General features: G+C 48.9%; 1 protein-coding gene across 1 annotated transcript in view; it reads right to left on the bottom strand.

The window, feature by feature from the left end:
* The window catches only part of LOC144257421 (calcium/calmodulin-dependent protein kinase type IV-like), a 43,070-nt gene extending 23,956 nt beyond the window's left edge, over positions 1 to 19,114 (bottom strand). The window contains exons 1-2 of the mRNA XM_077805368.1: positions 18,946 to 19,114; positions 2,408 to 2,486 (exon numbers count right to left, since the gene is read on the bottom strand). Coding sequence (XP_077661494.1) covers positions 2,408 to 2,486; positions 18,946 to 19,043 — 177 coding nt within the window. The 5' untranslated portion in view covers positions 19,044 to 19,114. The remainder of the gene's footprint in view (positions 1 to 2,407; positions 2,487 to 18,945) is intronic.
* Between the last annotated feature and the right edge of the window lie 7,476 nt (positions 19,115 to 26,590).

Here is a 26,590-nt window from a genome sequence, read left to right as displayed (position 1 = left end):
GAGCCGCACAGCTGTGCGGGAGACCAGGCAGCTGAAGAGAGCAGGGTTTCCACGCCCATCAGTTGACTGGCCATGACCCTTTGTACAGAGAGAGGAATTGTAATCGAGAGTCAAGGTTTGAACCTCAGCTGCAGGCGATAAACATGTCAGGCAGCTGAGGGGGTTTGGCAAAGGTTGCTTTAAGCCATCTTTTTGTTCCCCAAATCCTACGGTTGGTGAGGGCTGGGCTAGCCCCATAACATCCAAGTCTGCTTTGAGTTATTCCTGGTGGCTCGCAAGGGGTCATTCCAGCAACCAGGAATTGCTTGGGTGGAGAATCCCCAGCCATGGTCATAAAAACATAAGCATGGCCATACCTGGTCAGACCAAAGGTCCACCTAGCCCAGTGTCCTGTCTTCCAGCAGTGGCCAGTGCCAGGTGCCCCAGAGGGAATGAACAGAACAGGGAATCACCAAGTGACCCATCCCCTGTCGCCCATTCCCAGCTTCTGGCAAACAGAGGCTAGGGACACCATCCCTGACCATCCTGGCTAATAGCCATTGATGGATCTATCCTCCATGAATTTTTATCTAGTTCTTTTTTTAACCCTGTTATAGTCTTGGCCTTCACAACATCCTCTGGCAGGGAGTTCCACAGGTTGATGGTGTGTTGTGTGAAAAAATACTTCCTTTTGTTTGTTTTAAACCTGCTGCCTGTTAATTTCATTTGGTGGCCCCCAGTTCTTGTGTTATGAGAGGTACTAAACAACACTTCCTTATTTACTTTCTCCACACCAGTCATAATTTTATAGACCTCTATCGTACCCCCCTTAGTCATCTCTTTTCCAAGCTGAAAAGTCCCAGTCTTATTAATCTCTCCTCATATAGAAGCCATTCCATACGTTGAATCATTTTTGTTGCCCTTTTTTGAACTTTTTCCAAGTCCAATACATCTTTTTTGAGGTGGGGTGACCACATCTGCACACAGTATTCAAGATGTGGGTGTACCGTGGATTTATACAGAGGCAATATGATATTTTCTGTCCTATTATCTATCCCTTTCCTAATGATTCCCGACATTCTGTTGGCTTTTTTGACTGCCGCTGCACATTGAGTGGATGTTTTCAGAGAATTATCCACAATGACTCCAAGATCTCTTTCTTGAGTGGTAACAGCTAATTTAGACCCCATCATTTTTATATGTATAGTTGGGATTATGTTTTCCAATGTGCATCACTTTGCATTTATCAGCATTGAATTTCATCTGTCATTTTGTTGCCTAGTCACCCAGTTTTGAGAGATCCTTTTGTAGCTTTTCGCAGTCTGCCTGGCACTTAACTATGTTGAGTAGTTTTGTATCATCGGCAGATTTTGCCACCTCACTGTTTATCCTTTTCCCAGATGATTTATGAATATGTTAAATAGGACTGGGCCCAGTACAGACCCCTGGGGGACACCACTATTCACCTCTTTCCATTCTGAAAACTGACCATTTATTCCTCCCCTTTGTTTCCTGTCTTTTAACCAGTTACCAATCATGAGAGGACCTTCCCTCTTATCCCATGACAGCTCACTTTGCTTAAGAGCCTTTGGTGAGGGGCCTTGTCAAAGGCTTTCTGAAAACCTAAACACACTATATCCACTGGGTCCCCCTTGTCCACATGCTTGTCGACCCCCTCAAAGAATTCTAGTAGATTGGTGAGGCAGGATTTCCCTTTACAAAAACCATGTTGACTCTTTCCCGACAAATTATGTTCATCTACGTGTCTGACAATTTTGTTCTTTAGTAAAGTTTCAACCAGTTTGCCTGGTACTGAAGTCAGGTTTACCGGCCTGTAATTGCTGGGGTCTCCTCTGGAGACCTTTTTAAAAATTGGCGTCACATTAGCCATTAGATGTCCGAACCACATGCTCCTCTGCACCTGTCGGCTTTCCCCAAGACCGTAGTTTAAAACTGCTCTACGGCCTTTTTAATTTTAAGAGCTAGCAATCTGGTTCCATTTTGGTTAAGGTGGAGCCCATCCTTCCTGTATATGGTCCATTTTCCCCCAGGGCCAGGAAATTCCCCAGCCATGCATGCCTTCACTCCCCCAGGACTACACTGACCCTCTACCTCCAGGGGATTCTCCCATTTCCCCCAGCCACACGGCTGCTTATTTCTTCCTCTTCGTGGCATCTGCTTGGATCAATGCAGATCCTTTGCAGTCCAGCTGAAATTTGTAACCATGCAGTCCTAAATCCAGACCTCAGTGGGGGATTCTTCACTTATGAGGGAATTTAGCAGACTGACCTCAACCTGCTAACTCACGTTGAGATTACAGACTGCCTTGTCTACACTAGGATTTTTTCCTCCCGTTACTTACCACGTGTTGCTAATGCCTGCTCAGAACCTTTTGGAAATCATTGAGGATGGCGTCCCAGGTACTTACCGTCTTCTTCAGGATTTTGGCTGCATACTGCATGTGGGTTCCTTTCTCTTCACAGCTGTACACCACGGAAGTGGCACCCCTACAGAAAAAGGAGAGGTCAACCGTGTTACCAGCCCTCCGGACAAAAAAAGCCACAGCCATTCAGAGACAACCTGCAAAGGGGGGCTGGTGCACTTTTCAACGTTTCTTTGCGATGGATAAAGAAGGCAGAAAGGAGACTGAAGGGTGGTTTGCTGCTTGCTTGTGAAGTTCGAGATTCAGGTCTTGGCCAGCCTGGAAGATGGTCCTTGTCTATACAAGGGCTAAGGTGCTCACGCCGGCTTTCCAGCTCCATCACATACACCCAGTCTCTGCTTCTAACACACCTCCTTTTGAGGGCCGCTTGTGACTGTGCTGAGGTTGCCTTTTCCAGATCCCGGAGCTGGACTGTGGGACAGGCAAAGCGGAGACTGGACAATCCCTCCCTGGGGGTGACACTCCAGCTGGGGCAGGACTTTTCTGAGCACTCTGCGGATGCCCACACAGTGCAGACCTGAGCTCTGTGGCTCAGAGTCATGCACCTCCCTATGGAGTCATGGTGCCTTGATTTAAGGCACGTCTAGTCACCTTGGGCACATGTGGGAGGCAGTGATGTCTAGTGGACAGAGCACTGGAGTGGGGCACAGGAGATCTGGGTTCTGTTCCTGGCTCTGCTTCTGGGTGACCATGGGCATGTCACTTCCCTCTATGTGCCTCAACTTCCCCATCTTTAAAATGGGGGTATGATACTGAGCTCCTTTGTCAAGCGCTCGGAGATCTACAGATGAGACGCGCTATGTAGAGCTAGGTATTGTGGGTGTACGCTCACTACTGCAAGGGCACCACCTGGGCCCTCTGTGGCAGGGGCTGGGATGCTCTCTCACCACGCTACCCCCGTGGACTTTTCACAGCTGCAGCTCGTGCTACGTGGGCGTCTCACTGTCAGCTCTGAGGGCACCGTCACGGAGCACTTGGGACCTGCTGCTCGTTCTGCTGCTGTCGTGCAGCCCGAGGGGGATGCAGAGACTGTGACCTTTGATTGCACCAGGATCAGCATGCTCAGCTGTGCGAGGGGCTTACATTTCCCCCCTGAATCGATTCCGGCTTTCCTTGGTAAAACCATTTTAATTAAAAATGGAATATTGAGGCAGTTTAAATCCTTAAGCTGCTTTTAAGACAGAAAGAAGCATCCCCTCCCCGCACACCCCAGTAAGTGAACCAGCTGCAAGCAGAGGCCTAAGAAGAGATTACATCCTTGTGGGGGAGCGGAACGAGAGGCTCGCAAGAGCGTGCGGCACGTGGGTTCCCTGAACAAGCCTCCAGGGCCACAAGCTCCCCCCAACCCCCCCACTTTCCCTTGGCACCGGGATGCTAATGCCAGCATGGTGCTGTCAATGCACATGACATCCAGCATGCAAGATCCCATAGCCCAGCCCATAGGTGGGTGTGATCATTCCCATTTTACAGATGGGGACACTGAGGCACAGAGCATTCTTATTAGCAACCTGCACCTCAAGTCACACAGCCATCCAGGTGCACGGCTGGGACTAGACACAGGTCTCCTGACTCCCCGGCTAGTGCTTGGAGCCCAGGAAAGTCTGGGGTTATTTGGATATGTCCCCACGTTGAGCTGGAGGAGACATACCTGCAGTAGGAGCTAGCATGCTACAAATATAGTGGGTGTGCAAGAGCTGGGAGGGGCTAGCTGCCCTGAGTACAATCCTGAGCCACCATTCACACCTCCAGCTGGAAGTGTGGACGTACCCTAGGACTGAGCAGTTGCTGCCTGTCATGATGTGTGTGTTCTTCTTTGCATTAAAGCAGCTTTCATTTAACAGTCACACAGCAATCTGGCCTCCTGGCAGCCACGGCCCGCCACACTCCACTCGCCGCAGGCTGCTTCCCACGACACCGCACATCCCTACATAACAAGACACCTGCTCTGTGCACCGCGTGGGCCTTAGCTGGCTCTCTGCACAGGGCTGTGCCTCACCGCACGGCCAGCAGCCCGGAAGACCGACACGAGGAAGGCTATGCACACTGCAGAGTCTGATCAACCACTTTCCCCAGCCTTGGAGGATCTTTTCAATTCAGCCCCTCTCCTCTTGCAGGCATGAACGGTCACCCCAAGGAACAAACCCAAACTCCCCATCTCCCCCTCACAAACAAACCCAATCAAGTGGGATTGGATCCTGGTCATTAGGCCATTTGCAAAGCCACTTAGTCTTTGGTTGCAGAGAGCAAGCTGTCTCTGGGCCACAGCCGACCTGTTCTGTTCCATCATGTTTTCGCAAAGGGGGTGAACGGGCTCTGCTGAACTGTGACTTCAAACTATCCAGCAGTAGACTTTAAACTATCCAGCCCCTAAGGTGAGGAGGGGCTGGCACCCCCTAAGGTTCATAGCCCCGGCACCTCTGGGCTCGCTGCATCTGTTACGAATGTAAAAATATTGCTTGAGCCCTGGCACCGCTTTCATTACAAGGAGGCAGTAGTCGTAACCCAGTGCTGTCTGTGTCAGAAGAAAGAGAGAGGCTGCATCCCAGCGCCCAGGCTGTTTGGAAAGGCTAAAGTTTATATAACGGGGTTTGCCTGGGGACTCATTTGTCAAAAGGCAACTGTCTCTCAACATCCCCTCACCCTCCAAATTGGAACAGGCTCAGTCCGTCACCCTCCAACCCCACACCTGGCCCACACCTCTTCTACCAGGGGCATAGCTACAGTGGGGCAGTTGCACCAGGGCCCACAAGGTTATGGGGGCCCAATCAGAGTGGGCACTGGGTGAGAGCAGGGCCTGTTGGCCCCCAGTGGCAGGGGTGGCTGGGATGGGGGGGCCCTTCCGACCAGGGCAACCCTGGGCACGAGCAGCCAGCACGGATGTATGGAGAAGGTGTGGGGGGAAATAGCAGCACCAGGGAATGCGCGAGGGGTGGGGGCAGAGATGGAAGATGTGGCCCCTCAGAGGTGGAGGGAAGCCAGGAAGGGGCCAAGGTGTGGGAGATCTGGATTGCGGCTGTGGGGGAACCAGGCCACAGCTGAGGGTCCAGAGATGTACAGCAGACTGGACTGGGGCTGTGGGGAAGCTCAAAGGGAGTGGATTTCGTAATGGGGAAGGGGGTCCCTAAATTAATTTTGTACCAGGGCCCTCTGGGGCCTTGGCAGGCCACTGTCTTCTACTGACACTGTAAGCTCCAAGGCAGGGCCGCCAGGACACTGACTTCAGCTGGAGTGCGGGGGGTGCTCAGACATCTGGAAACCAGAGCCCGCGGTGTCTCCCTTGCTTGTGGAGTACCTCGTGCTACAAGCAAACCCTGAGCCCTAATTACCCACCATTCAGATAATGCAGAGTAACATTTTCAAGATTTAGGAGCATTTAGGAGTCCAAGTGCTTGTCTACACTGGCAAGTTGTTTCAGATTGAGACAGTGTGTGCATTAAAACGGCAATAGCTCTTCCTGAATACCTCTGTGTGTAGACACACTTATTCCTGCTCAGCTTAATCCACTTCCAACTAGGTCCTGATCTGCATCTTTAGACACCTAAATACCTTTAAAAATGTGGCCCTTAGGCACTTTTGAAAATGGGACTTAGGATCCTAAGTCTCTTAGATGGTTTTGGAAATGTGGCCTCCTTGCCTACATTCTAAATTGCATCAGTTTAACTAAAAGTGTTATTTCAAACTATTATAAAACCCTGGATGGACACCCTCAATGTCATTTACACTTGGCTTATGTCCTCTGTGATGAACTCCATTTTGAATGAATCAAAATGGATACAAGCCAGGTTTAAATCACATTAAGCGTCCACACAAGATTTTGAACTGGATTAACTAAATCAGTTTAAAATCATATCTTCCAGTTAAATCCATGCAACTTTGTGTTTAGGCCAGGCCCAAAGCACCTCTTAGGGTTTGTCTCCACGCAGAAGTTGCATGGCTTTAACGAGATGATGTAATTAAAGCACACTCCTAGTGTGGACTAATTATGCCGGTGTAAAGGCGCTTATAGCAGATGTTTCATAGCTGCCTCGAATTTAAGGCCAGAAGGGACCAACAGAGCAGAGCACAGCCCATCACATGTCATGTTGAGCCCAATGACGGCAGTTAATCCAACGCATTTTAGTCCCCAGGAGACCACACTGTTACACGACTCAGGCAGAGAACAGAAGGGACCGAGGTGCACCAATGCCCCTGCAATGGCAGGGAATTGATTAGGTGAGACATGCCCAGATGATCCCAGCAGGAAATCCACTCCCATGCAGAGGAAGGCAAAACCCCCCAAGGTCCCGTAATCGATACTGGTATAGGACACCTTTATATCCGTATAACCCATCCGCAGAGGGGCGTACCGATAAAATTACATTGATAAAAAAAAAAATACCCTCCCTTCCTGTCATAGTTCTACTGGCACAAAAACCTGTGCATTAAACTGCAGGGAGAGCGAACATACAGGGGCTTGCATCAGTTTGCAAACCAGGCCAGGCTCTAAGCTCTTCAGGCCTAGCGCACTACAGAAATAATAACTAAATCGTAAAGAGGATTATCAGGGAGGACTAGCCCTTGGTCATTCCCACCCATCCCCTCTTTTGCACCTTCACCACTTACACAGCAGCCAGGAGTGGGTCTCGTCATTCCGAGACCAGGAGTCAGATGGCTTCTGCGCCGTGAAAGACACGCCCGCCATCCTTTAAGCAGGAAGAGATGCCAGGCAAGCAGCTTTGCAGACAAGTCCTCTTCCCGGGAGTCCCACCTGGAGCCCCTCCAATGGGGCTCCCTGGGGTGGTTGTGCTTTGCTGGGAGGCCACCCTAATCGCCGGGGGAGCGAGTGAATGTGAACAGGCCGAGCAGGGTCAGGAACGATAGGGAGCGACAGCACGTGCCAGAGTGATGAGGGCGGGGGGAAGCCACATGGATTGAGCTGTGCCTCTGGGACTGATGTGGGTTATTTTTCCATGTCAGCAAGGCGGGTGAGGGCAGTGGCCGCCGCGTAACAAGCTCTGCTGTATCTTTAAGCCAACTCTGTCTCCGACACCTGGGCTCTGGTCTGGGTGTGCTGGGCTTCTGGGAAGGGCAACAAACACTGTCACCCATAGTGTTTGCACACGTGGATTCAGGCTCACAGCAGGCGTATGAGGCAGATAACTGCTATTCCCATTGTACAGGGAAAACAGAGGTGACTTGCCCAAGGACACCTAGTATTGCCAGTAGCAGAGCTGCGAATAGAACCCAGGAGTCCTGATTCCACCTCCCCTCCAAGGCCAGGAACAGCACCCAGGGGTCTTGACTCCCTGTCACCTGCTCTAACCACTAGACCCCCAAAATGCTTTTCCAGTTTTCTGAGGATCAGCAAAATGGTCCAGGAAAGGTGCCAGTGTATAAAGTTAAGCCACTTCAAGTTACTAAAGAGGAATCATTACGTTTAAAATCCCCCGCAGTCTCAGTCAGTTGCCAGTAATTTTTAGATCTAGTTCACAACATCTCCTAACCACTAGACAGCGAAATCCACTATTGCTTAAGCCACCATGGCACAACCCTGCAATTTCATCTTTGATGCAGGGTAATTCCCGCTCTGAGCAATCGAACACATTTTATTACTCTTTGACTTTCTTGTCCTGGGGGATCAAGTGTCATTTCTGATTCTTTGTCCCAAACCCCCCTTTTCAGCTGTGTACACAAAGGTGTGTATTTATTCCTCCCATTGCACAGATGGTTGCGCAGTGAGTCAGTGGCAGAGCTAGGAACAGAACCCAGGCATCCTGAATCTATCGCCACCCGTGCAAAGTCTGAATCCAAAACCAGACTTCGATGTGTCTCATCCAGCTGCCGTTCAAGGTGAACGTTCTGCATGGCTACTTTAGAGCCCAAATCCTGCATTTAGTATAATCATTCAAAAATAATCAGCTCGAAGTTTAAGAGATGCTCAGTTTTGCGTGTCAATGTACACGCAAGAGCCTCTTACCCTTTGTGTTTTCCAATAACATTATCAGTGGCAGTGGCAGGATTTAGACAAATTAGCTACCCCCAGTCAGTCTGTATCGCTGACCCAGTCTCTGAGCTTCCAGAAGAGTCATCTTCTACTTCTACTTAAAGCTCTGAATAAATATCCGTAATCAACCTTGACTGTGAATGGAGATATAATTGTGTTTGTTTTACAGATGACTGGAAAATGTGTAACGACGGAATTTGTTGAAAAAAGACTGGATTTGCTTCTAATGCGAGTGTACGTTTTATCTAGGGTGACCAGATGTCCCGATTTTATAGGGACAGTCCCGATTTTTGGGTCTTTTTCTTATATAGGCTCCTATTACCACCCACCCCCCTGTCCCGATTTTTCACATTTGCTGTCTGGTCATCCTAACTTTATCCAATATAATCGTTTATGGAGGAGGAGCCAAAGACTATAGGCTGAGTTTTGGCCTGGCTATTGTGAGATGCTCCTGGGTCCAGGGCATTCCAGGGCCATCCTACCAGTGCAGAGGGCTCCCCTGGCTGGTGTGCTGCGGGCTCTATGCACACCCTGCTCTCAGCCCCTAGCTGAGGGACTGGATTGGGGGTTGTGACTGGACCAGTGTACTGCCCTGCAGCTGCTCTATTTCCCAGGGGCCAAGGGAAACAAAGCATAAATAAGAGCAGCCTTGAGGCTGCTCTAACTTATTCCCAGGGCCTCCATAACTTCAGAATACAGTGAGCACAAAGATGGCTGAAAGCCATCCCTGCCCCAAGAGCAGGTCCAAAATAACTGCAAATCAGGCCTCATACATGAAGGGATGGCCACACCTCCAGCCTGGTTGGCCCCCCTCCCCTTTGTTAGGTCCTTCCCATCTAACATGCAAGCAAAGCACTCTTTTCACCCCATTCATGCACAGATGTAATTGAAGAGGTTCCCTGCACCTTTTCTCACCTGGGGGCACCTCTGGGTTTGTTATGTTGTACTCAATGCTGATCGAGAATACAGCTGCAATTGCTCATCTTACATCACTGAGATGTAGATATTTTAATTTTATACTTATATGACACGGAAAGCAGGATAAAAATCCACATTTTCCCCACCAATAATCAAAGCAACATATATGGGATTTAAGACCCCAATCCTGCAAGTCACATCAGGTAGACCCGGGACCCAGTTAGATCAGATTTCAGACTCAGGGCCTATCTTTTGTTCTTCACTGCAATATCCTTCAGCAATTAATTTTTACAGGGAATAAACTATTATCTCACTCCCTAGTTGGCCATTTTTTGTTCAATCCAGTCTGTCTTTAGAACTGATTTGTGCAATATTCTAAAGCCCTCCTCCCCTGCGCCTGATAAATATCACTTGTCTGTGCTCATTTGTCTGATAATGGCCTTGAAACCCCGCTTTATGGATTCGCCCCCACCCCTCCTTTAAGCTGAGTGCTGTGATTCACTGTTTGATTAGAAGAAACTATTGGCTACAAATCAGTCTGCGGAAGGCGTTCTGCTCGGTCACTTTCAATGCACCAGAGGCAGCATGGTACTAAGTGACAAATGCACGTGGAGAATGGTTTTCTATCACCTCTGATTACACACAGTACTTGGCGTTTCAAGTTGTGAAAGGAAAAAAAAAAGAGAGCGAAGCGAAGGACTGACAAGTACAGACGGGGGGAGGGGGGGTTGGGAAGGAACAAAATTAATTTGATTGAAATCTGGATGTTTCAATTGCACCCACTTTTGAATAGCCCCCCTCCCCCGTTGCTATTTCTCTCTAGTGGCTGCACTGGTATGTGCAGGCGAGGAGGTGACAAAGCCGGCTCAGCGCCCCGGATTTGCCGTGGCGGAGTGGGCCGAAGAAAGCTTCCATTGCTAGATAAATAAAACGTCCTTGATTGTAAGTTCTTTGGGGGTAGAGGCAGATTTTTGGTTCTGTGTCCGTGCAGCCCACTGTGCAACGGCTGGGAGCTCCTTGGTGCTGTCACAACACAAAGAAACACATCATGGTAAAATAAAAACAAAGGCTGGAGCAGGCTATCAATATCCCACTCTTACAAAGGCCGGTGTTACAAATGCTTTAATGAAATCAAAGGACACTATCGGAAGGCTCTCAGATACTGCAGAGTTGAGTGTGATATAAGGACAGTCACATAACACAACAGATCTTCTTAGTTGTGCTGTTGTTTCAAAGCAGCGATACGCAGATCTCAGAGATTCAGGAGCCAAACCAGCCATCAGCGTTACCCCAAAGAGCCACAGGAGTGTGAATTCAGTGTTTCATTGTCTATCGTACGATATATTCGTGTTTAAACAGGATGGCAGGGGAAATATTTAGTTTATATACAATTCTATACACACACAATTCTCACAGCAAAATGACTAAGCATTATTATTTTATCACCTACAATTGGTTAATAACATAGTGCAAGCATCCTGATGGGTTAATAACTTAGCTTCGTTAGTCATTAAATCACACAGCATTTTATTATCATATGCTGCAAAGAGCGGCAGGAGGCACTTGCCGCTCGCGAGCCGCAGTCTGCATATCCCTGGTTTACAGGAACAGAACCATTTCCCCCGCACTCAGCTCAGCAGACCTGGGCCTGCTGCGCACTCCAGCGAGCAGCTCTAGTGAGAACGACCCAGGTACGACTGGGAGGATTGTACATCCACTTTGCGCTGGGGGGAACAACTGTGCGTGTGAGGGGCAGCCTGATGGAGGACTGGGCCCTGGACCTGGCTTGTTGGGCCAAATCCTGAGACGGTGCTGAGCCCAGGCAACAACTCCCACGGACTCCACTGAGAGCGGTAGCTTCTCAACACATGGTCCGGGCTCTTTTCCCCTCCTCTCTCATCCCTGATGAATTGTCGCCAAACCTCTTTATCCGCCCCCCTGCAGAAGGCAGAACACGTGTTTGGGGGGAATTAACCCCTTGACTGCCACTTCGGCAACCCACCTCTATATGCCTGAGTCCTCTCGTAATCCATAAAACCCCCTGAGAATACCCCTTGCCAGTGCACAGTTGATGTCAAGACTCTGCATCAGTCCTGCTCCCAGCTCCTCGTATGGGGGCTGTGTTGGGAATCTGTATGGAGTGCAAAGCCCTACAGATGTTCTCTGCTTCCCACAGGGGCCCCCGGGAAACAACATAAGTTACAGCAGCCCTGAGACTGCTCTAATTTACACCAGGGCCTGTATGTTGCAAGAATACAGGAAACACAAAAGTATCTGAAAGCCCCCGTAATCTCCCAACTCTACCTTCCAAGCACAGGAATGGAGTAACTGGGAATCGACTCCCAGTCTTTGACAAGAAGGGTAACTGACTCATGGAATGGAATCTCCATTGCGGCCAGCTATAGCCTTGTCTGTTATTATGATCCTTGAAGAGCCCTTGGAACTTAATGCAGATGGATTTTCAAGTTCAAGTATTAGCTTCACATGATCTGCCAGAGAGTAAAACAACCTCCCAAAGTCTATAGAAATGAAATTTAAATTCAGTTCCCTTGGAACTCATTCATCCTGACTGCTGTGCTATTTTTCTCGGACAACGCATTAATAAAATCTACACGTCTGCGGTATTAATATCTGGCGACACAAAGCCAAGAGCTAACAGACACTCCACTTGTTCTTTACCTCTGGTTTTTACTGGCAACCTGGGGCTTTTCCTCTGCCCTGCCAGGGTTTCTCATTAATACAGCATTCGAGCTGGGCAAAAGTTTTCAACCAAAACTTTTTGGGGGCAAAAAATGCAGATTTGGGTCGACTGAAATACGTCATGAATTCATGTAGAATTTGCTGAATTGTTTTGGTCAGGAAACAAACAAAATTCTGAAGAAATCAAAATGTTTTGTTTTAATATTTTCAAAAGGGAATGAGTTGATTTGTCAATAAAATTGCCTTCCATTTTACTTTTAGAAAACATTTTAAAAAGCTCAAAATCTACACAAAACATTTAGTTTGACTGGAAACTTTTTTGTTGTTGTTGCTTTTTGCCTGGCTGAAAATTTTTAAAAAATTCATTTTGGATCATCCTGAAATGATTTGGTGGACTCGACGACCTCCTGAGGTCTCTTCCAATCCTAATCTTCTATGATTTTCCCTCCAATTTTGCCAAACTGCCAGTGAACCGAAAAACCAGCTATTTGCACTGCTCTGTCTAGCAGGGCATCTGATCTGTGCTGCAGTTAAGAGCTTTGTTAGTGTTTCTATTAGAGACTGGGTCCTGTCCTGCTCCCAGGGAAGTCAACGGAATGGAATTTCTACCACAGCGATGGAATGGGGTCAAGCAGGGAAATCCGTCAGGATTTAGGCCCCGCAAAGCACTGAACGTAGCTACCTGCTAAATCAAGAGCAGCTGGAGACAACGGGGGGCACTCTGCAAACCCTCATTCACGTGGGGGCAAAACTGATGCCCCATGCACACGGCCAGTGCAAAACCCATGCAACATCGATACCCTATTCTGAAGGCTTAAGTGGGGCTTGAAGGCTGCACGTCTTATACTGGCCCTGTGCATGGGGGGTGGAGGGGTGGGGGAGTGAATCACACCCATCACCAGTCCAGTGGCGAACTTCCCATTGATTTCAGTAGTGCAGGATTGGGCCTTAAATCAATGGGTTTAGTCACGTGAGTAAAGGCTACTTGTGTGTGTGAAAGACTGCTGGCTCAGGCTCCAGATATTGAAGAGCTATGAGTGCAAAAAAAAAGGGAAGAAATAGCTGAGCTTTTGTTCCAGTGACACGAAGGTATTTTGTCTGCGGCTGTGCAGAGCGCTGTTGTCCAAGGGCCTGATCCAAAGTCACTGGTGTCAGTGGGTGTTGACACCAAAGGGTGTTGGATCAGGCCTTAACATAGCCTGGTACCTTTGTGGATGGGCAAGGATATGAACTGAAACCCGACTGAGCTATTTCATTTCCAGTTCTCTACAGATGCCATTCTCAGGTATGTCTACGGTCCCCGTGACCATAATATCAGAGCACCTCACAACCTGCCAATGCATTTACCCTCACAGCCCCCCGGGAGGCAGGGCCATGCTAATATCCCCATTTTACATATGGGAAACTGAGGTTGGGGGTGGTTAAGTGATTTGCCCAAGGTCACACAGAGAGTATGTGGCGGAGCAGGGAATTAAATTCAGGTCTTCTAAAGCTGAAGTTAGGTGCCCTAATCAGTTCACAATCCTACCTCAGTTGTTCCTGCCCCTTTCTACTCCTTGCGCATTTCTTGAGCCTCTTGAGCTCTCATAGCTGATAGCTGAGTAAAGCAAACAGATTTAAAAGCTCTTCTGTACTTGTGGCCATGATAGGGTTCAACAGGTCACAAAGAAGAAAAAAGAATCAGCTTTTAAAAAGAGTCCCTAATTAAGGATTTACACACACAGGCTCAGTTATGTTTGTTGCACAGATCAGGATAAAAATATAAGGGCTTTAAAACATTCCTATACTGTTATTGGAACAGCCCTATCGCCAATCTTAACGCATGTTTTAAACCTCTCCAATCTCGCCTCCACTACAAGAAAGAATTTTCTTTGTGCATTTTCAGATTTTTCATTTTTATTTTGGGTTGTTTAATAATGAACGGTAAGCATTGAAAGGGAAACTCACGAAGCAAGCAAGCTAGCTGGTTAAAAATACAAAGATTCCTTCCCTAAAAAGCCCTTGGAGATTGCTCATTGTTTTAATCAAACAACAAAGAAGAATTAATTCCCAAGAGAAGCCACTGGGATGACAGCAAAATCTGACTTCCACCACCCACTGACAGAAAGTTGTCTTCAATAGACCTGGTCACATTTTCCCTTGGAAGTTTTTTCACCTCGAAATCTTGGGGGGGGGGGGGGATATTTTTGAAATATTTTGTTCCAAAATTGTGGGTTTTTCTGACCGTTTTCCAACTGGCAAAAGTTGGACATGTTCATGGAACCAAGTCCAGTTTTCCAACCAGCACTAAGCTGAAGGCTCCTAAATTTGGTCCTGAATTTACCTCGTAGCATCCAGTTATTGTAGATCTAGCCGCGGCCCAAAATCTCTCATTGTTTTTTCCCATGACCCAAATCCCACAATCCTCTGCAAGCACAAAGGACCATGGAATATATGGTGCATCAAGGGATGAATTTTTTGGCCATTTTGTGGCGCATGGACCAAAAACAATAGGTGGAGAGCTACCGTTGTGGAGATGTTTCAGAGTAACAGCCGTGTTAGTCTGTATTCGCAAAAAGAAAAGGAGGACTTGTGGCACCTTAGAGACTAACCAATTTATTTGAGCATGAGCTTTCGTGAGCTACAGCTCACTTCATCGGATGCATACTGCAGAAGACATACATTAATGTCTTCTGCAGTTTCCACAGTATGCATCCGATGAAGTGAGCTGTAGCTCACGAAAGCTTATGCTCAAATAAATTGGTTAGTCTCTAAGGTGCCACAAGTCCTCCTTTTCTTTTTGTTGTGGAGATATGAGATATGGTCCATTCTCACAGGATATGTCTACACGGCAATTAAACACCCGCTTCTGGCCCATGTCAGCTGACTCAGGCTTGTAGGGCTTGGGCTGTGGGTCTATAAAATTGCAGTGTAGACATTCAGGCTAGGGCAGGAGCCTAGGCTCTGGGACCCTCTCCCATCGCAGGATTTCGGAGCTCCAGCTCTAGCCTGAGCCCGAATGTCTACACTGCACTTTTATAGCCCCACAGCCCAAGTCTCTTGAGCCTAAGTCAGCTGACCCGGGCCAGCTGCCGGCGTTTTATTGCAGTGTGGAAATACCCAGAGAGTCTCATTTCGTTACACAACCCTAACCATAGCAGAGTTGTCTAAGGGTCTCAGCAAGGGTGACCTGAGCCCTGCTCTGGATTGTAATGGTCTCATCTTGAGAGACCCAGAGTGTTTGCTAACCCTACTGAGGCAATGAGGATTGTGGGTGCTCAGCACGTCTCTGAATCAGACCTTGACTATACAGCCTTGGCCCAAGAGACTGGAGCCTTAGTCTGCTCACTTCCCCCATCCGTAGAAAGTTCTGACCCCCAGGTAGATGTACAGGGCTCTGTAAGCACGGAGGGCCTGGTGCTCAGTGGTGTCAGGGATTCATAACCTCCTCTGACATCAGCATGCGAGTGCGTTAGGGAATCAGGCCCTGAGGATTGTTCTTAACCAATGGGAGCTGCAACAGCTAGACACAGCAGGGTACAGTGTTGCCACCCCCAAACATGCAAAAATTGCAAGCCCAGCCCTCCAGCCTCATGTATTTGGCTTACAAATTATGAGGGAAAAAAATCCTCTTTAGGATAATGATGATGTTTATGGTGCATTTATTCTATTTATTTATTTACTTCTGTTGCAGTAGCGTCCAGGAGCCCCATTCATGGACCAGAACCTCCCTGCACTAGGTGCTGTGCAAACACGAACCAGAAAGATGGCCCCAAGATTGTACGTTTGTCTTCTGGGTTCTGAGCCTTTAAGTTTCATGTTTACAAGCTTTTCTCTGCAGCCATGAGGGCTAGAAGCTTGTTTTGTTTAAATGGAAGTTGAGATTCTCACTTAATCACCTGACTCCAGGAGCTGGCGCTTTTGGAAAAGCACCAAATATTGCAAGACTCATGATAAAATCAAGAGAGTCTGCGACATGTATTAAATTAAGGGTAGGTTTTTCGTTTTACCTTTGCATTTCCTGCCTATGCTTCCATCAGACTTTTATGTTATATGGATATCTGCAATGCAAATAACTTACAATCGACTTCTGGAGCTGGTCCAGAAGGCTGAGACCACAGGAGGGCTTCAGCATTCCAGCTCCAAACTCTCCTGAACTTTAAGGGGTACTTCCAATCTGAACCAAGCTCCAGATCTGGGTTTTGCAAATTGCCCAATTCTTTGTAAGGGCCCAAACCAAGGGCCTGCTATTGGTCAGCAGGCGTCTTTCCACTGACTTCAGTGGGATCTGGGTCAGAACAACTCTGTGTCTACTAACTTACACAACCACACCGGTCTCTCCCATCACTCTGTCTTCTCACCCTCTGCCCCGCCCCCTTCGTTCCATCTGTCTATTGAGTCACCTAGAACCTGATCTAAAGCCCACTGAAGTAAAGGGGAGCCTTTCCATTGACATCAAAGAGTCCTTTGCATATTGAGAGCTCTCTGGGGCAGAGACTGTCTATGTTATTGGTTTGCACAGGGCCTAGCACCGCAGAGCCTGAATCCCTGACTGAGCGGCCCCCTTATGCACTACTGCAATGCAAATCAGAAATAATAAGAATAAGTGACCCTCGCTGGAGAAAACTATTGCTCAAAAAGACACATTCTAGGGTTTGAAGCGCAACATTTGGCTTACTTTAAAATCTCATTTTTCTCCAACATAGAGACGAGTCTGGAAATTTCACCCCTGGCTTGGTTTAGCGCAAGTCCCGACATACACACAGCGGGGCACGTGCCCTGTCCATTATGAAAGCACAGGTCCACGTTAGGACCGATCAGAAGTAAGTCGCATGTCTGTTCACCGAATGAGCTCTCCACATCCGCTGAGTCATTAGCTTTATCGTCCAGACTGACAAGACAGCCAGTTAGCATCAGTTGCGATGGTGGACAAAAGCCCGGTAGGAGTTGGACTGAGACACATCACGCTCATTGCACATCAGCCCCCAAGGCCTGGACAGGAGTAACCACTTTTACAGAACTTCCTTTGCAAAATGGGGCAGATTCAAATCCGAAGCTCTGGTCCTTGTTATCAGTTCCTGAACTATCTGGTGCTTAAGGAAATAGAACGGCCACACTGGGTCAGGACAATGGCCCATCTAACCCAGTATCCCGACTTCTGACAGTGGCCAGTGCCAGACGCTTCAAAGGGAATGAACAGACCAGGGCAATTTCAAATGATCCATCCCTTGTCGTCCAGCCCCAGCATCTGGCAGTCAGAGGCTTAGGGACACCAAGAGCATGGATGGCATCCCTGACTATCTTGGCTAATAGCCATTCATGGACCTATCCTCCATGAACTTATCTAGTTCTTTTTTGAACCCAGTTATAGTTTTGGCCGTCACAACATCCCCTGGCAAGGAGTTCCACAGGTTGACTGTGCGTTGTGTGAAAAAAATACTTCTTTGTGTTTGTTTCAGACCTGCTGCCTGTTAATTTCATTGGGTGACCCCTGGTTCTTGTGGTATGTGAAGGGGTAAATAACACTTCCTCATGCACTTTCTCCACCCCATTCATGATTTTATAGACCTCTCTCATATCCCCCTTTGTCGTCTCTTTTCCATGCTGAACAGTCCCAGTCTTATTAATCTCTCCTCATATAGAAGCTATTCCATGCCCTTAATTATTTTTGTTGCTCTTCTCTGTATCTTTTCCAATTCCAATATATATTTTTTGAGATGGGTGACCAGAACTGCATGCAGTATTCAAGGTGTGGCCATACCATGGATTTATATAGTGGTGTTATGGTATTTACTGTTTTATTATCTATCCCTTTCCTAATGATTTGTGGAAGTGGAAGGAGAAAAAGAGAGCCTGAATGCAGCCATCTTGGTTAACTTAGAGACAAAGCAAGGGGAGAGGGGACTTGTGCGAGTAAGAATGACTGCAAGAGATGCTGGGTTTTTTGTTTTTTTTAAATAAGCAGAATATATACAAAAACCCATGTATAAACAGAAACGAACCATTGATGTATGTAACGGGAGAGTATAAATACTTGTCTTTAAACTGCTTGCTTTTGAAGATCTGCCTAAGGGCGGGGGACCCCCTGTCCGACCGCAGTCTTCCCTTGCAATTGCTCGTAATAATGTGTCTCTGACTTGTTGCTGACAAACGCGGAGTGAGGACTTGTTTTCTTCCACAGGTTCCCGACATTCTGTTAGCTTTTTTGACTGCTGCTGCACACTGAGTGGATGTTTTCAGAGAACTATCCACAATGACTCCAAGATCTCTTTCTTGAGTGGTTGCAGCTCATTTAGACCCCATCATTTTGTATGTATAGTTGGGATTATGTTTTCCAGTGTGCATTACATTGCATTTATCAACAATGAATTTAATCCTGCATTTTGTTGCCCCGTCACCCAGTTTTGTGAGATCCCTTTGTCACTCTTCGCAGTCAGCTTTGGACTTAACTAACTTGAGTAATTTTGTATCGTCTGCAAACTTTGCCACCTCCCTGTTTACCCCTTTTTATAGAGAGGAGGCACTGCTCCGCCTGGTGAATCGTGGTAGAGCTCATTTCTTGATATGCCTAAATCACTCCTGGGCCAGACGAAGGGGTGAGAGGGGGAATAATCTGAACATAAATCAAGAGCCATTGAAGCCACTCTACCCTTTACAGGATCAGGCGGCAGAGAAGGAAAGGCCCAGTCCTATAAACCCTGAACCGAACTGCCCCATCACCTACCAGATATAATCCTGGTTCTGGGGTTGGTTTGCATGACCTAATGAAAACAATTCGCCCCTCTCTCCCATCCATTGGGAGACCCTCTCCACATTTCACTCCAGGCTCCTGATCTGCCCATCACGTGCACTTGAGCCCCAACTCCAAGAGGCACCGTTATGAGCAAGAAACGCAAAGCCCACACACACGATGAATCAAATCCCGATAACCTCAAACCGTTACCTTCCCAGTTCCAGGCCCATGGTGTAGAAGTCCTCCAGGGCAGTGTTGCGGTGGGATCCGTCAATCCAGTACTCCGCTCCGGGTTTGGAGGTAGGCATGTTTAGGGGCCGCAGAAAGGAATTTCCTGCTGGACGCGGGATAGAGATTGGAATATTGCCGTGACTTCCCACCCTCCCCACCTATTCCAGTGTCAAACATGCAGATGGACTAAAAAGCAGTTCTCAGGATTCTCTGGTGGAATAAAATTATATCCGCAAATCTCTGTCCTGACAGACCTGCACACTGGGCTTAGTCAGATTGATTCCTCCCTCCTGTGGTTTTCATGATGCCTCTGCACACCCCTTATTTTTTCTGCCCCTCCATGTCTTTTCAATGCCAAAAGCTGATTTTCATAGACTCTGCCAGCAACGCTCCCTCCATGCACATAAGGAGAGACAGCAAATAGTCCTGCACATTGAGGATGGTCACTTCAGGAGATTTGTGTCTTGGTATTTTTCTCAGGAGATGGCAGAAATCAAGACATCAATGGTGTCCTCTATTTCTGGAACATGCTTCCTTCTGCCGGTGGCTTGCATCATCCTGAATCCTTTCAGCTAGTTGCTCTTTGTAACTTGATTAATATTCATTTTGATTTCATTACTGAACATAACCGCAGAGAAGGAATCGCTGCATATTGAAGCATCTGTCCCTGATTCAATGTTTGCTCTTTAAAGTTCCAAACATTTTGGGTTAGTTGGCAAGAAAGACACCCCCGCCTCTGATTGCACCTTCACTTCTGTTCTACTACGGTTCTACTTCTTTGACCCAGTACTCAAGGCCCATGTTGCAAATTGCCCCAAACTGTCTGGGCCATCCCAGAGCAACTCCCAGATTTGCAATCTTGGAAGATTTCCGATATGCGCTGATCCGCTGAAATTTGCAGCTAGTGATCCCAGCCCTCTTGGCTATGGAAAATCCCAGGATTTCACGTTTCAGATTCCTCCCTCGTCCGCAAAGGGAAGACTAGGGAGATGCAGGCAGTTTTGCATCTGTGCAAGCAATTCAGCACGGCATTCAAAAATCAGCGCATGGGTTTCTCTCTTGCTGTGTCATTCTTGTGGGGCTCGAGGAAGGCATAACACCACGCCCGGCAGCTGCAGCATACAAGTGACCTTTATGAGAAACACCAACGATTTCTAGCCCCTCCTTTCTAAGTGGCTCTCCTGTGCCACCAAATGGCTCTTTGCTCTCATTGCAATCTCCTGCCCAGCACAAAAAACCCTGCCTGACAGCTGGTTCCTTAAATAACCCCAGTCATTTTACCCAGTGCCTTCATATTAATAGTATATATCATAGGAACAAATAGAGACATCCCCACCTCCAAGATCTGAGCCCCATGATGAGTTTACGGAGGCTGGGGGAAAGGAAGGATTCTTATGCCACATTTACAGATAATACCTAGCTCTGATTCAGCACTTTTCATCAATCTTTTGCTCTTTATGCAACCAAATAATATGTAGAAACCACACAACCACACAGGCACAGTCCCAATAACCATGTTCACTAGCTACACATCCGTGGTCTAGCTGCATACACATACGGCTGCTCAGGCTGGTTTGTAAAGCACAGAACACAGTGGGCACCACAAGAGGGCTCACACACTGTTTAAAGGGGGATTTCTAATTCCTCTACACTGTAAAAACTGAGGTTCAGGGAGCTTAAGGGTGAGTTTTGCAAAAGCACTCAGGATTAATCAACCTCTGCACCCGCTGAAGTCAGTGATAAAAGCCTCATTGGTTGCAATGGGAGGAGAGCTAGGCCTTCTGAAAGCCCCCAGCCCCCGTGAGCTGTGCCAGGGTCTCAAGATGTGGCGGAGTCAGGAATTAAACAAAGATCTGTAGCTACCTGCATGGAACTTGGAGAGAGGAGCCCAGGTTGCAGGAGGGAAGTGTTTGGAAGAGGTACCAAGAGGCCAGTCTGTGTGCACAGGGCTAGCATGCTAGCTGCAGTGTCTCAGCAAATAGTCCTCTTACTAAACAGCCAGCTGAGTTGCCAAGCATGGAGTCCTTTTATGTTCTGACCGCGCAGGCCGTGCCTCAAACAAGACCAAATGCATCCTTGGCTGGTGCCCTAAGCACAAAACTGTCCTTCCAATCCAGTCCCAACCCCACCCAGCTGGGCTGTGACTTTCACCCAGCCAATAGCCAAGCACCCCTAGGATGGGCAGGCTTGGCTTGTAAATGGGTCCTGGGCTTAGCCGGAGGGCGACGGAGACTTTAAGGCCTGATGCTGAGGGGAGCTGAGCCCCTTGACTTTCAGATGCTCAGCAAATCTTGGATCCAGGCCAAATTTATCCATCAACACACTGAGTTCTCCAGGAGAAGTGTCCACGTAGAGGGAGCACGGGTTCTAGTGATTAGAGCACCGGCCTGGATGTCAAGGAATCTGGGTTCTATGCCTGACTCTGACATCTACTTGCTCTGTGACCTCAGGCAAGTTACAGTGCCTCTCTGTGCCTCAGTTTCCCCACCTGCAATAGGCTAAGAACACCTCCCTGTCTCACAGGGTGTTGTGGGGATCTGCAATCTATGTGGGGGATGGGCGCTGGAGAAGTGAAAGATGATCACCTAATGGTGCTCATGGCTGTGAGGACGACTGTCGCAAGGGCACTGGGAATGGAGCTGAGATTAAACCAATTCAGCAATTTGGCCCTGCCTTATAACCTGAGGCTAGACACCTAAATGTCCCATGGGGAGTGAGGGAGCCCCGGATCCTCTGAGACATTTAACCTGAGACCAGACAAAGCCCTGTGTAGAGAGGGAGGGGACAGACTGTGTGACAGATCTTTACCTTCTCTAATGTCAGTGATTCAGGGCTAGATCAGCTATGTGGGATCCTCTCCCCTGGGGAAACCGTGGAGCAGCCAGACCAGATTCCAGTTTAGATCTCACCTCTCCTGCAGCACACAAGCTGGGTGGGATCCCAGCCCAGTGCACCACACAGCTGGTAAGCAGGATGAGCCCTAGGATTCCCTTGAGCACTAGGCCGGAGTGCTAGATAACTCACTCCTGGCACAGCTGAGAACTAAGTGTCTGCTAATTTAAGGGCCTGGGTAGTGCAGGCTTTTGCTGCCTTTGGCAAGCCATGCGAAAGGGGAGAACAAGCTGTTTCTCTCGTGCAGAGCATTACGAAGCGCTGCTGAGCGCATTTCCCTGGTGTGCTTGTCCTGGGGGTGGCACAGCTCCCCCTTCTGCTCCGGTGTGGCACTACCAGTGTTCCCTGCCTCAGTTTCCTTCCCTGAGGGGGGGTCTCCTCAGCTTTCCCCACACAGCGATTCCCAGCGATTTCCCCAGCTTCGCCCAGCGATTCTCCTCAGCTTTCCCCACACAGGTCAGCGCTGGAGATGTGGTTGGCCTTCCAGCCAAGTTGCAAACAAACTTAACCCCTTCCAGGGTTACAAATATCCAACTAAAGAGTCATGGCAAACAAAAAGATTCTTCCCCCCTTCATGGGCTTCTTCTCAGCCACCCTCTGGGCTCCATTATCAGGCCCTGTCTGAGCTACTTTTGAGTCTTTCCCCTGCTCGGGTCTAGAGCGCTCAGCCCCCTGGCTGGTTCCCTTGGAGAACAGCTCTCAGCCCCTACTGGGCTCTGTTCCTTGCAGCCTTCCCTTGTCCGGTATAGGGCACTGGCCCCCTGGCTGGTTCTCCTGGACTTCCCAGCTCCCTGCAGACCTGTCCCTGGCTCAGGACCTTTCATGGGAGCCTACCCCTGCCCTGTGGTTCCATGCACCCCAAATTGCTCTCTCTGAGCCCTTGTATGAGGCTCAGGTGTCCACTGAGCTATCACCTAGCCCCTCCCCTTAGTCCCACCCCCTCAGGCTGGAAAGCAGCTAATTAATTATTATGGCACAGGTGGGGCTGGTCCCATCTCCCCTGAAAGGGGTGTCACCCTGTGACAGTGCTGCATTGAGCCCCAGGAAAGGGGTGGTGCCTGGTAAACTAGAGGGACAAAGCTGGAACTCCATCTGTGTGGAAGCAGGGTTGTTTGGCTGTAGTGTCTGGCTGTTTCCCGCACTAATTGTTTGTTAATGTTTGTGGTTCCATTTATCCTGACAGCCCCATGCCCCCTGGGCCCACCTGCCCACCCTACACAGCCAGAGACAGATAGGAAGGGTTTTGATTTGTGCTTTTGCCTTCCAGTTCTTAAGGATGGAAAATAATGCCTGGCAGTTCCTGCGTGGGGTGAGAAGTGGGTTCACTAACACTGAAGCATGAATCTTCCCAAGCCTAGCTACAGCCTCAGCCTCAGCCTCATGCATGGCCGTTAGCCATGCACACGGTAAGGTCAGTGATTCTGATCCAGTGCAGAGCAGAAAGGAGTGAACCAAATTCCGTCCCCCCAAGGCAGCAGACCATGGGCCAGATCCTCTGTAGCTCCAATGACTACACCCACTGACATCAGCTGAGGGGTTTGGCCCTGTAACTTCAGATTGGCCAGCTGTCACTAGAGTGGAATTTCCGTTTGGAGTTTGCCTCTGTTCATGCAATCGGGTTGCACTAGGTACATTCCTCTTCCAGGAGAGAGAGTGCTTTAGGAAAAGGCAAATCTGGATTAGCCCAGAGGAGACACTGCAACATGAGAATGCCCCAGTGGAAAACTCTCCCCTCCTGCTGCGGGGTCCGCTTCCTTGGTGACCTTCCTTAGTCATCAAGGACTATCTGGAGTCTCCTCTCGAGCTTGCCAGTGCTATTCTTAGCCTGCCCATGGGGCTCAGTGCAGAGCAGCATGGATGTGGTCCTAAGGGGAAATGCACTGCAGTGAGCGGACCCGCACTGCACACCTCTTCAGTGCTGCCTAGGCCTCGTGCTAGCCCCTTTCCACAGGGGCGAATTTCCCGCTGCCTGGGTTTAACATGCCACCTGCACCATGACCCAAGACCTGGTGTCCCAGGAAACTTGGGACTGGGCCCATGTGGCAGTGAGAAGCTCTGATCCCAAAGGCTGCCGTGGACCCTAATCCTTTCCCTGGCATCCCCCTGCATCTTCGGTGTCTGGGGAAAGGAAGGCGTCTATCTGCAGCATATGTTGCTTGAAGACAAAGATGCTTCCTTTGTGACCTATTTTCCCAGTTACCTGGGCTAAGCAACGTTTCGGCTGATCCCGCTCCTGGGCGCTCACACAGCAAGGGCACGCACTGGTCGAGGCTCTCTCTGCTTTTCTGAAATGCACGAAGTGGAGGCTGCCCGGGGGGTCATCCCTTTGCTGGGGGATGTCCCAGATATCTTCCAGCATTACAGGGCGTTCAGCCCGCTCAGTCAACAGCCCCGCTCAGCCTGCAGCTCGGATGGTCACCACGAGTCAGTCACGGGGTTAGCCCTGGTGTCAGGAATTCTGGATTCTGGCTGCCTACAGGGATGTCTACACTACGGCCGCTTCACACAACTACGGCGCTGCAGCTGTGCCCACAGAAGGGGCCTTTCCTTTCCTGTAGTTCACCCACCGTCTTGAGAGACAGTGGCTAGGTCGAAAGCAGAATTCTTCCATCCACCCTGCAGTTTCTACACTGGTGGTTAGTCAGGGGCAGATTTCCAATTAGGTCACAGTAGGCACAGACCTAGGGGCGTCCTAGGGGCACCTAAAACTTAAAAGTGGGTTAAAAGTTTCATTTTTTATGGAAAACACGAAGGTCAGCTGCAGTCAGGGGCGGGGGGGTGTGTGTGCTGAAGATGCTGTGCCTAGTGGCATGTAAGGTGTAAATCCGGCTCTGGGGTTTGGTCCACTTTACTGTGTATCTCAGGACCGGTGAATTTTTCCCATGCTTGAGTGATGTAGTTAGATTGATCTAAGCTTTAGGTGTAGAGCAGGCCTAAGATATACCACATCCAGAATGCCTTTCATCTGTCTGTCTATCTATCCATCCCCATACACACCCATCTATCTACCTAACAGGATCTGCATTCAGATGGGACAGGTGAAATATGACTCCCCCTGAGTGTTGAAATGCATTTGGAGGATGGAGATACCCCGAACTGGTTACACCCCACCTAGAACAGAGTCTCAGCCATGCCCTGAGGAACAGAAGAACCCAGACTGGACTCCAGCTCCAGCAGGGACTCTGGTGAAGAAGTTTTGGGGGTCAGGTTTGGTGTGGAGGTGGTTGGCTGGTGTTTAGTGGCCTGTGATGTACAGGAGGTCAGACTTGGGAGTCCCTTCTGGCCTTAAACGCCATGACTATGACTCCAAGGAGTCAGAAGTCCAAGGGGCAAGGGAACCTCCCGGAGCAATTTCTTCAGGCTCTCTTCCCAGGTTTTTTCTAGGCTCTCATACTGAGCAATGCCTCCCAGAGCTTCCCCTGAAGATCCAGTTCCTGCCCTTGGCTGAGTTCTCAATCCACGGCAACCCTTAATTCAGGGCTACCGCCAGTTGGCTCCCTGCAGTGTTTCACTCCCCGGGCACTTGCAGAGGTTAAGACCACCAAGCGCTGGACACCACAGATCTTTCAAGAATGAAAGTCTTTCACCTTTCCCAGTATTCTTAAAGAATCGCAATGTTGACTTTTATTATCGGGCCCCTTTCGCCTGCTGCTCTTATTTGGTGTTGCAGCAAAAATGTGGATACTTTATGGCCTCTATGTTTTTCCTAACGATCCCACCCCCTTTCCACTGTGCACTGTTTGCACTCCCACAGGAGAGGATCAGCTGTTTCCTGGACCAAGCCCATCCCACATTATCCAGGTCCGTGTTAGGTTCTTAGACAAATCTCTATTTAAGCCACAATGGCCAGTCACAATTCTAAACAGGGCCGCATCGCTCTGTCTCTCCGGGCATTCTCAACTCTTGGGCATATTTCATGGAAGCTCAGCCCTTTCTGCTCCGTGTGTTCTCTCTTTAGACTCACCCCCCAGGGCTGACTCCTCGTTAATCGCCCCCTCCGGGTGCAACGGGGTGTGCTAATTGGCCTCTCTGTCCCACATTAACCATTTCACAACCCCCACTATGCAGACACCACTTGAAGCCCAATTTGGGGTGATCTAAGCGGTGCCTCGGCTTTGCCCGAGCTCTCTGCACAGGAGTGAATTCCACCCTACACCGGGGCTTTGCCCACCTCATCATACAGAACTCACAGCAGGGCAGTGTCCATCCTGGGTCAAACGTCAACCCTGTGGAACAGAGAATGCGAGACCCTTCCACTGCTGAGCTAGAAAATGTCCCTAAACCAGATGGATGCAAGGCCTGATTTCTCAAGTCCACCATCAACATGTCTCTAGATCTTAAAAGGGGCATGAAATAAGCTCCCTCTGTCTTGTGGGTCAGAAAACAACCAAGCGGCAAGCACCTTTGCCAGTTTAAATCTTCCGTAATGCCATCCCAGGGAGGCAATCTGATTAGCAGAGCATATTTGCAGTGGATACAGTTTTAATTAAACAGTACATTGTTTGCCCTCACCCCCTTGCCTCCAACGAGGGTTAGCTGTTGGCATCTTCAATCTCAGACAGATGGCTACTGCTGAGATATTACAACCTACTGCCATCTGCACAGAACTGACATAGCCAGCCACGAGCCAGGCCCTGCCAATGTGTTCACTAAACACCACGCGTTAATGCGATCGGCCTGGCAGCTGCGGATGAGGGAGGACCGCTGGCAGCTGAGGTGGAGAGAGAGGCTG

Source organism: Eretmochelys imbricata, chromosome 25 (genome assembly GCF_965152235.1).
Source record: "Eretmochelys imbricata isolate rEreImb1 chromosome 25, rEreImb1.hap1, whole genome shotgun sequence".
NCBI lineage: Eukaryota > Metazoa > Chordata > Testudines > Cheloniidae > Eretmochelys > Eretmochelys imbricata.
This window is presented reverse-complemented; position numbering and strand designations above follow the sequence as displayed.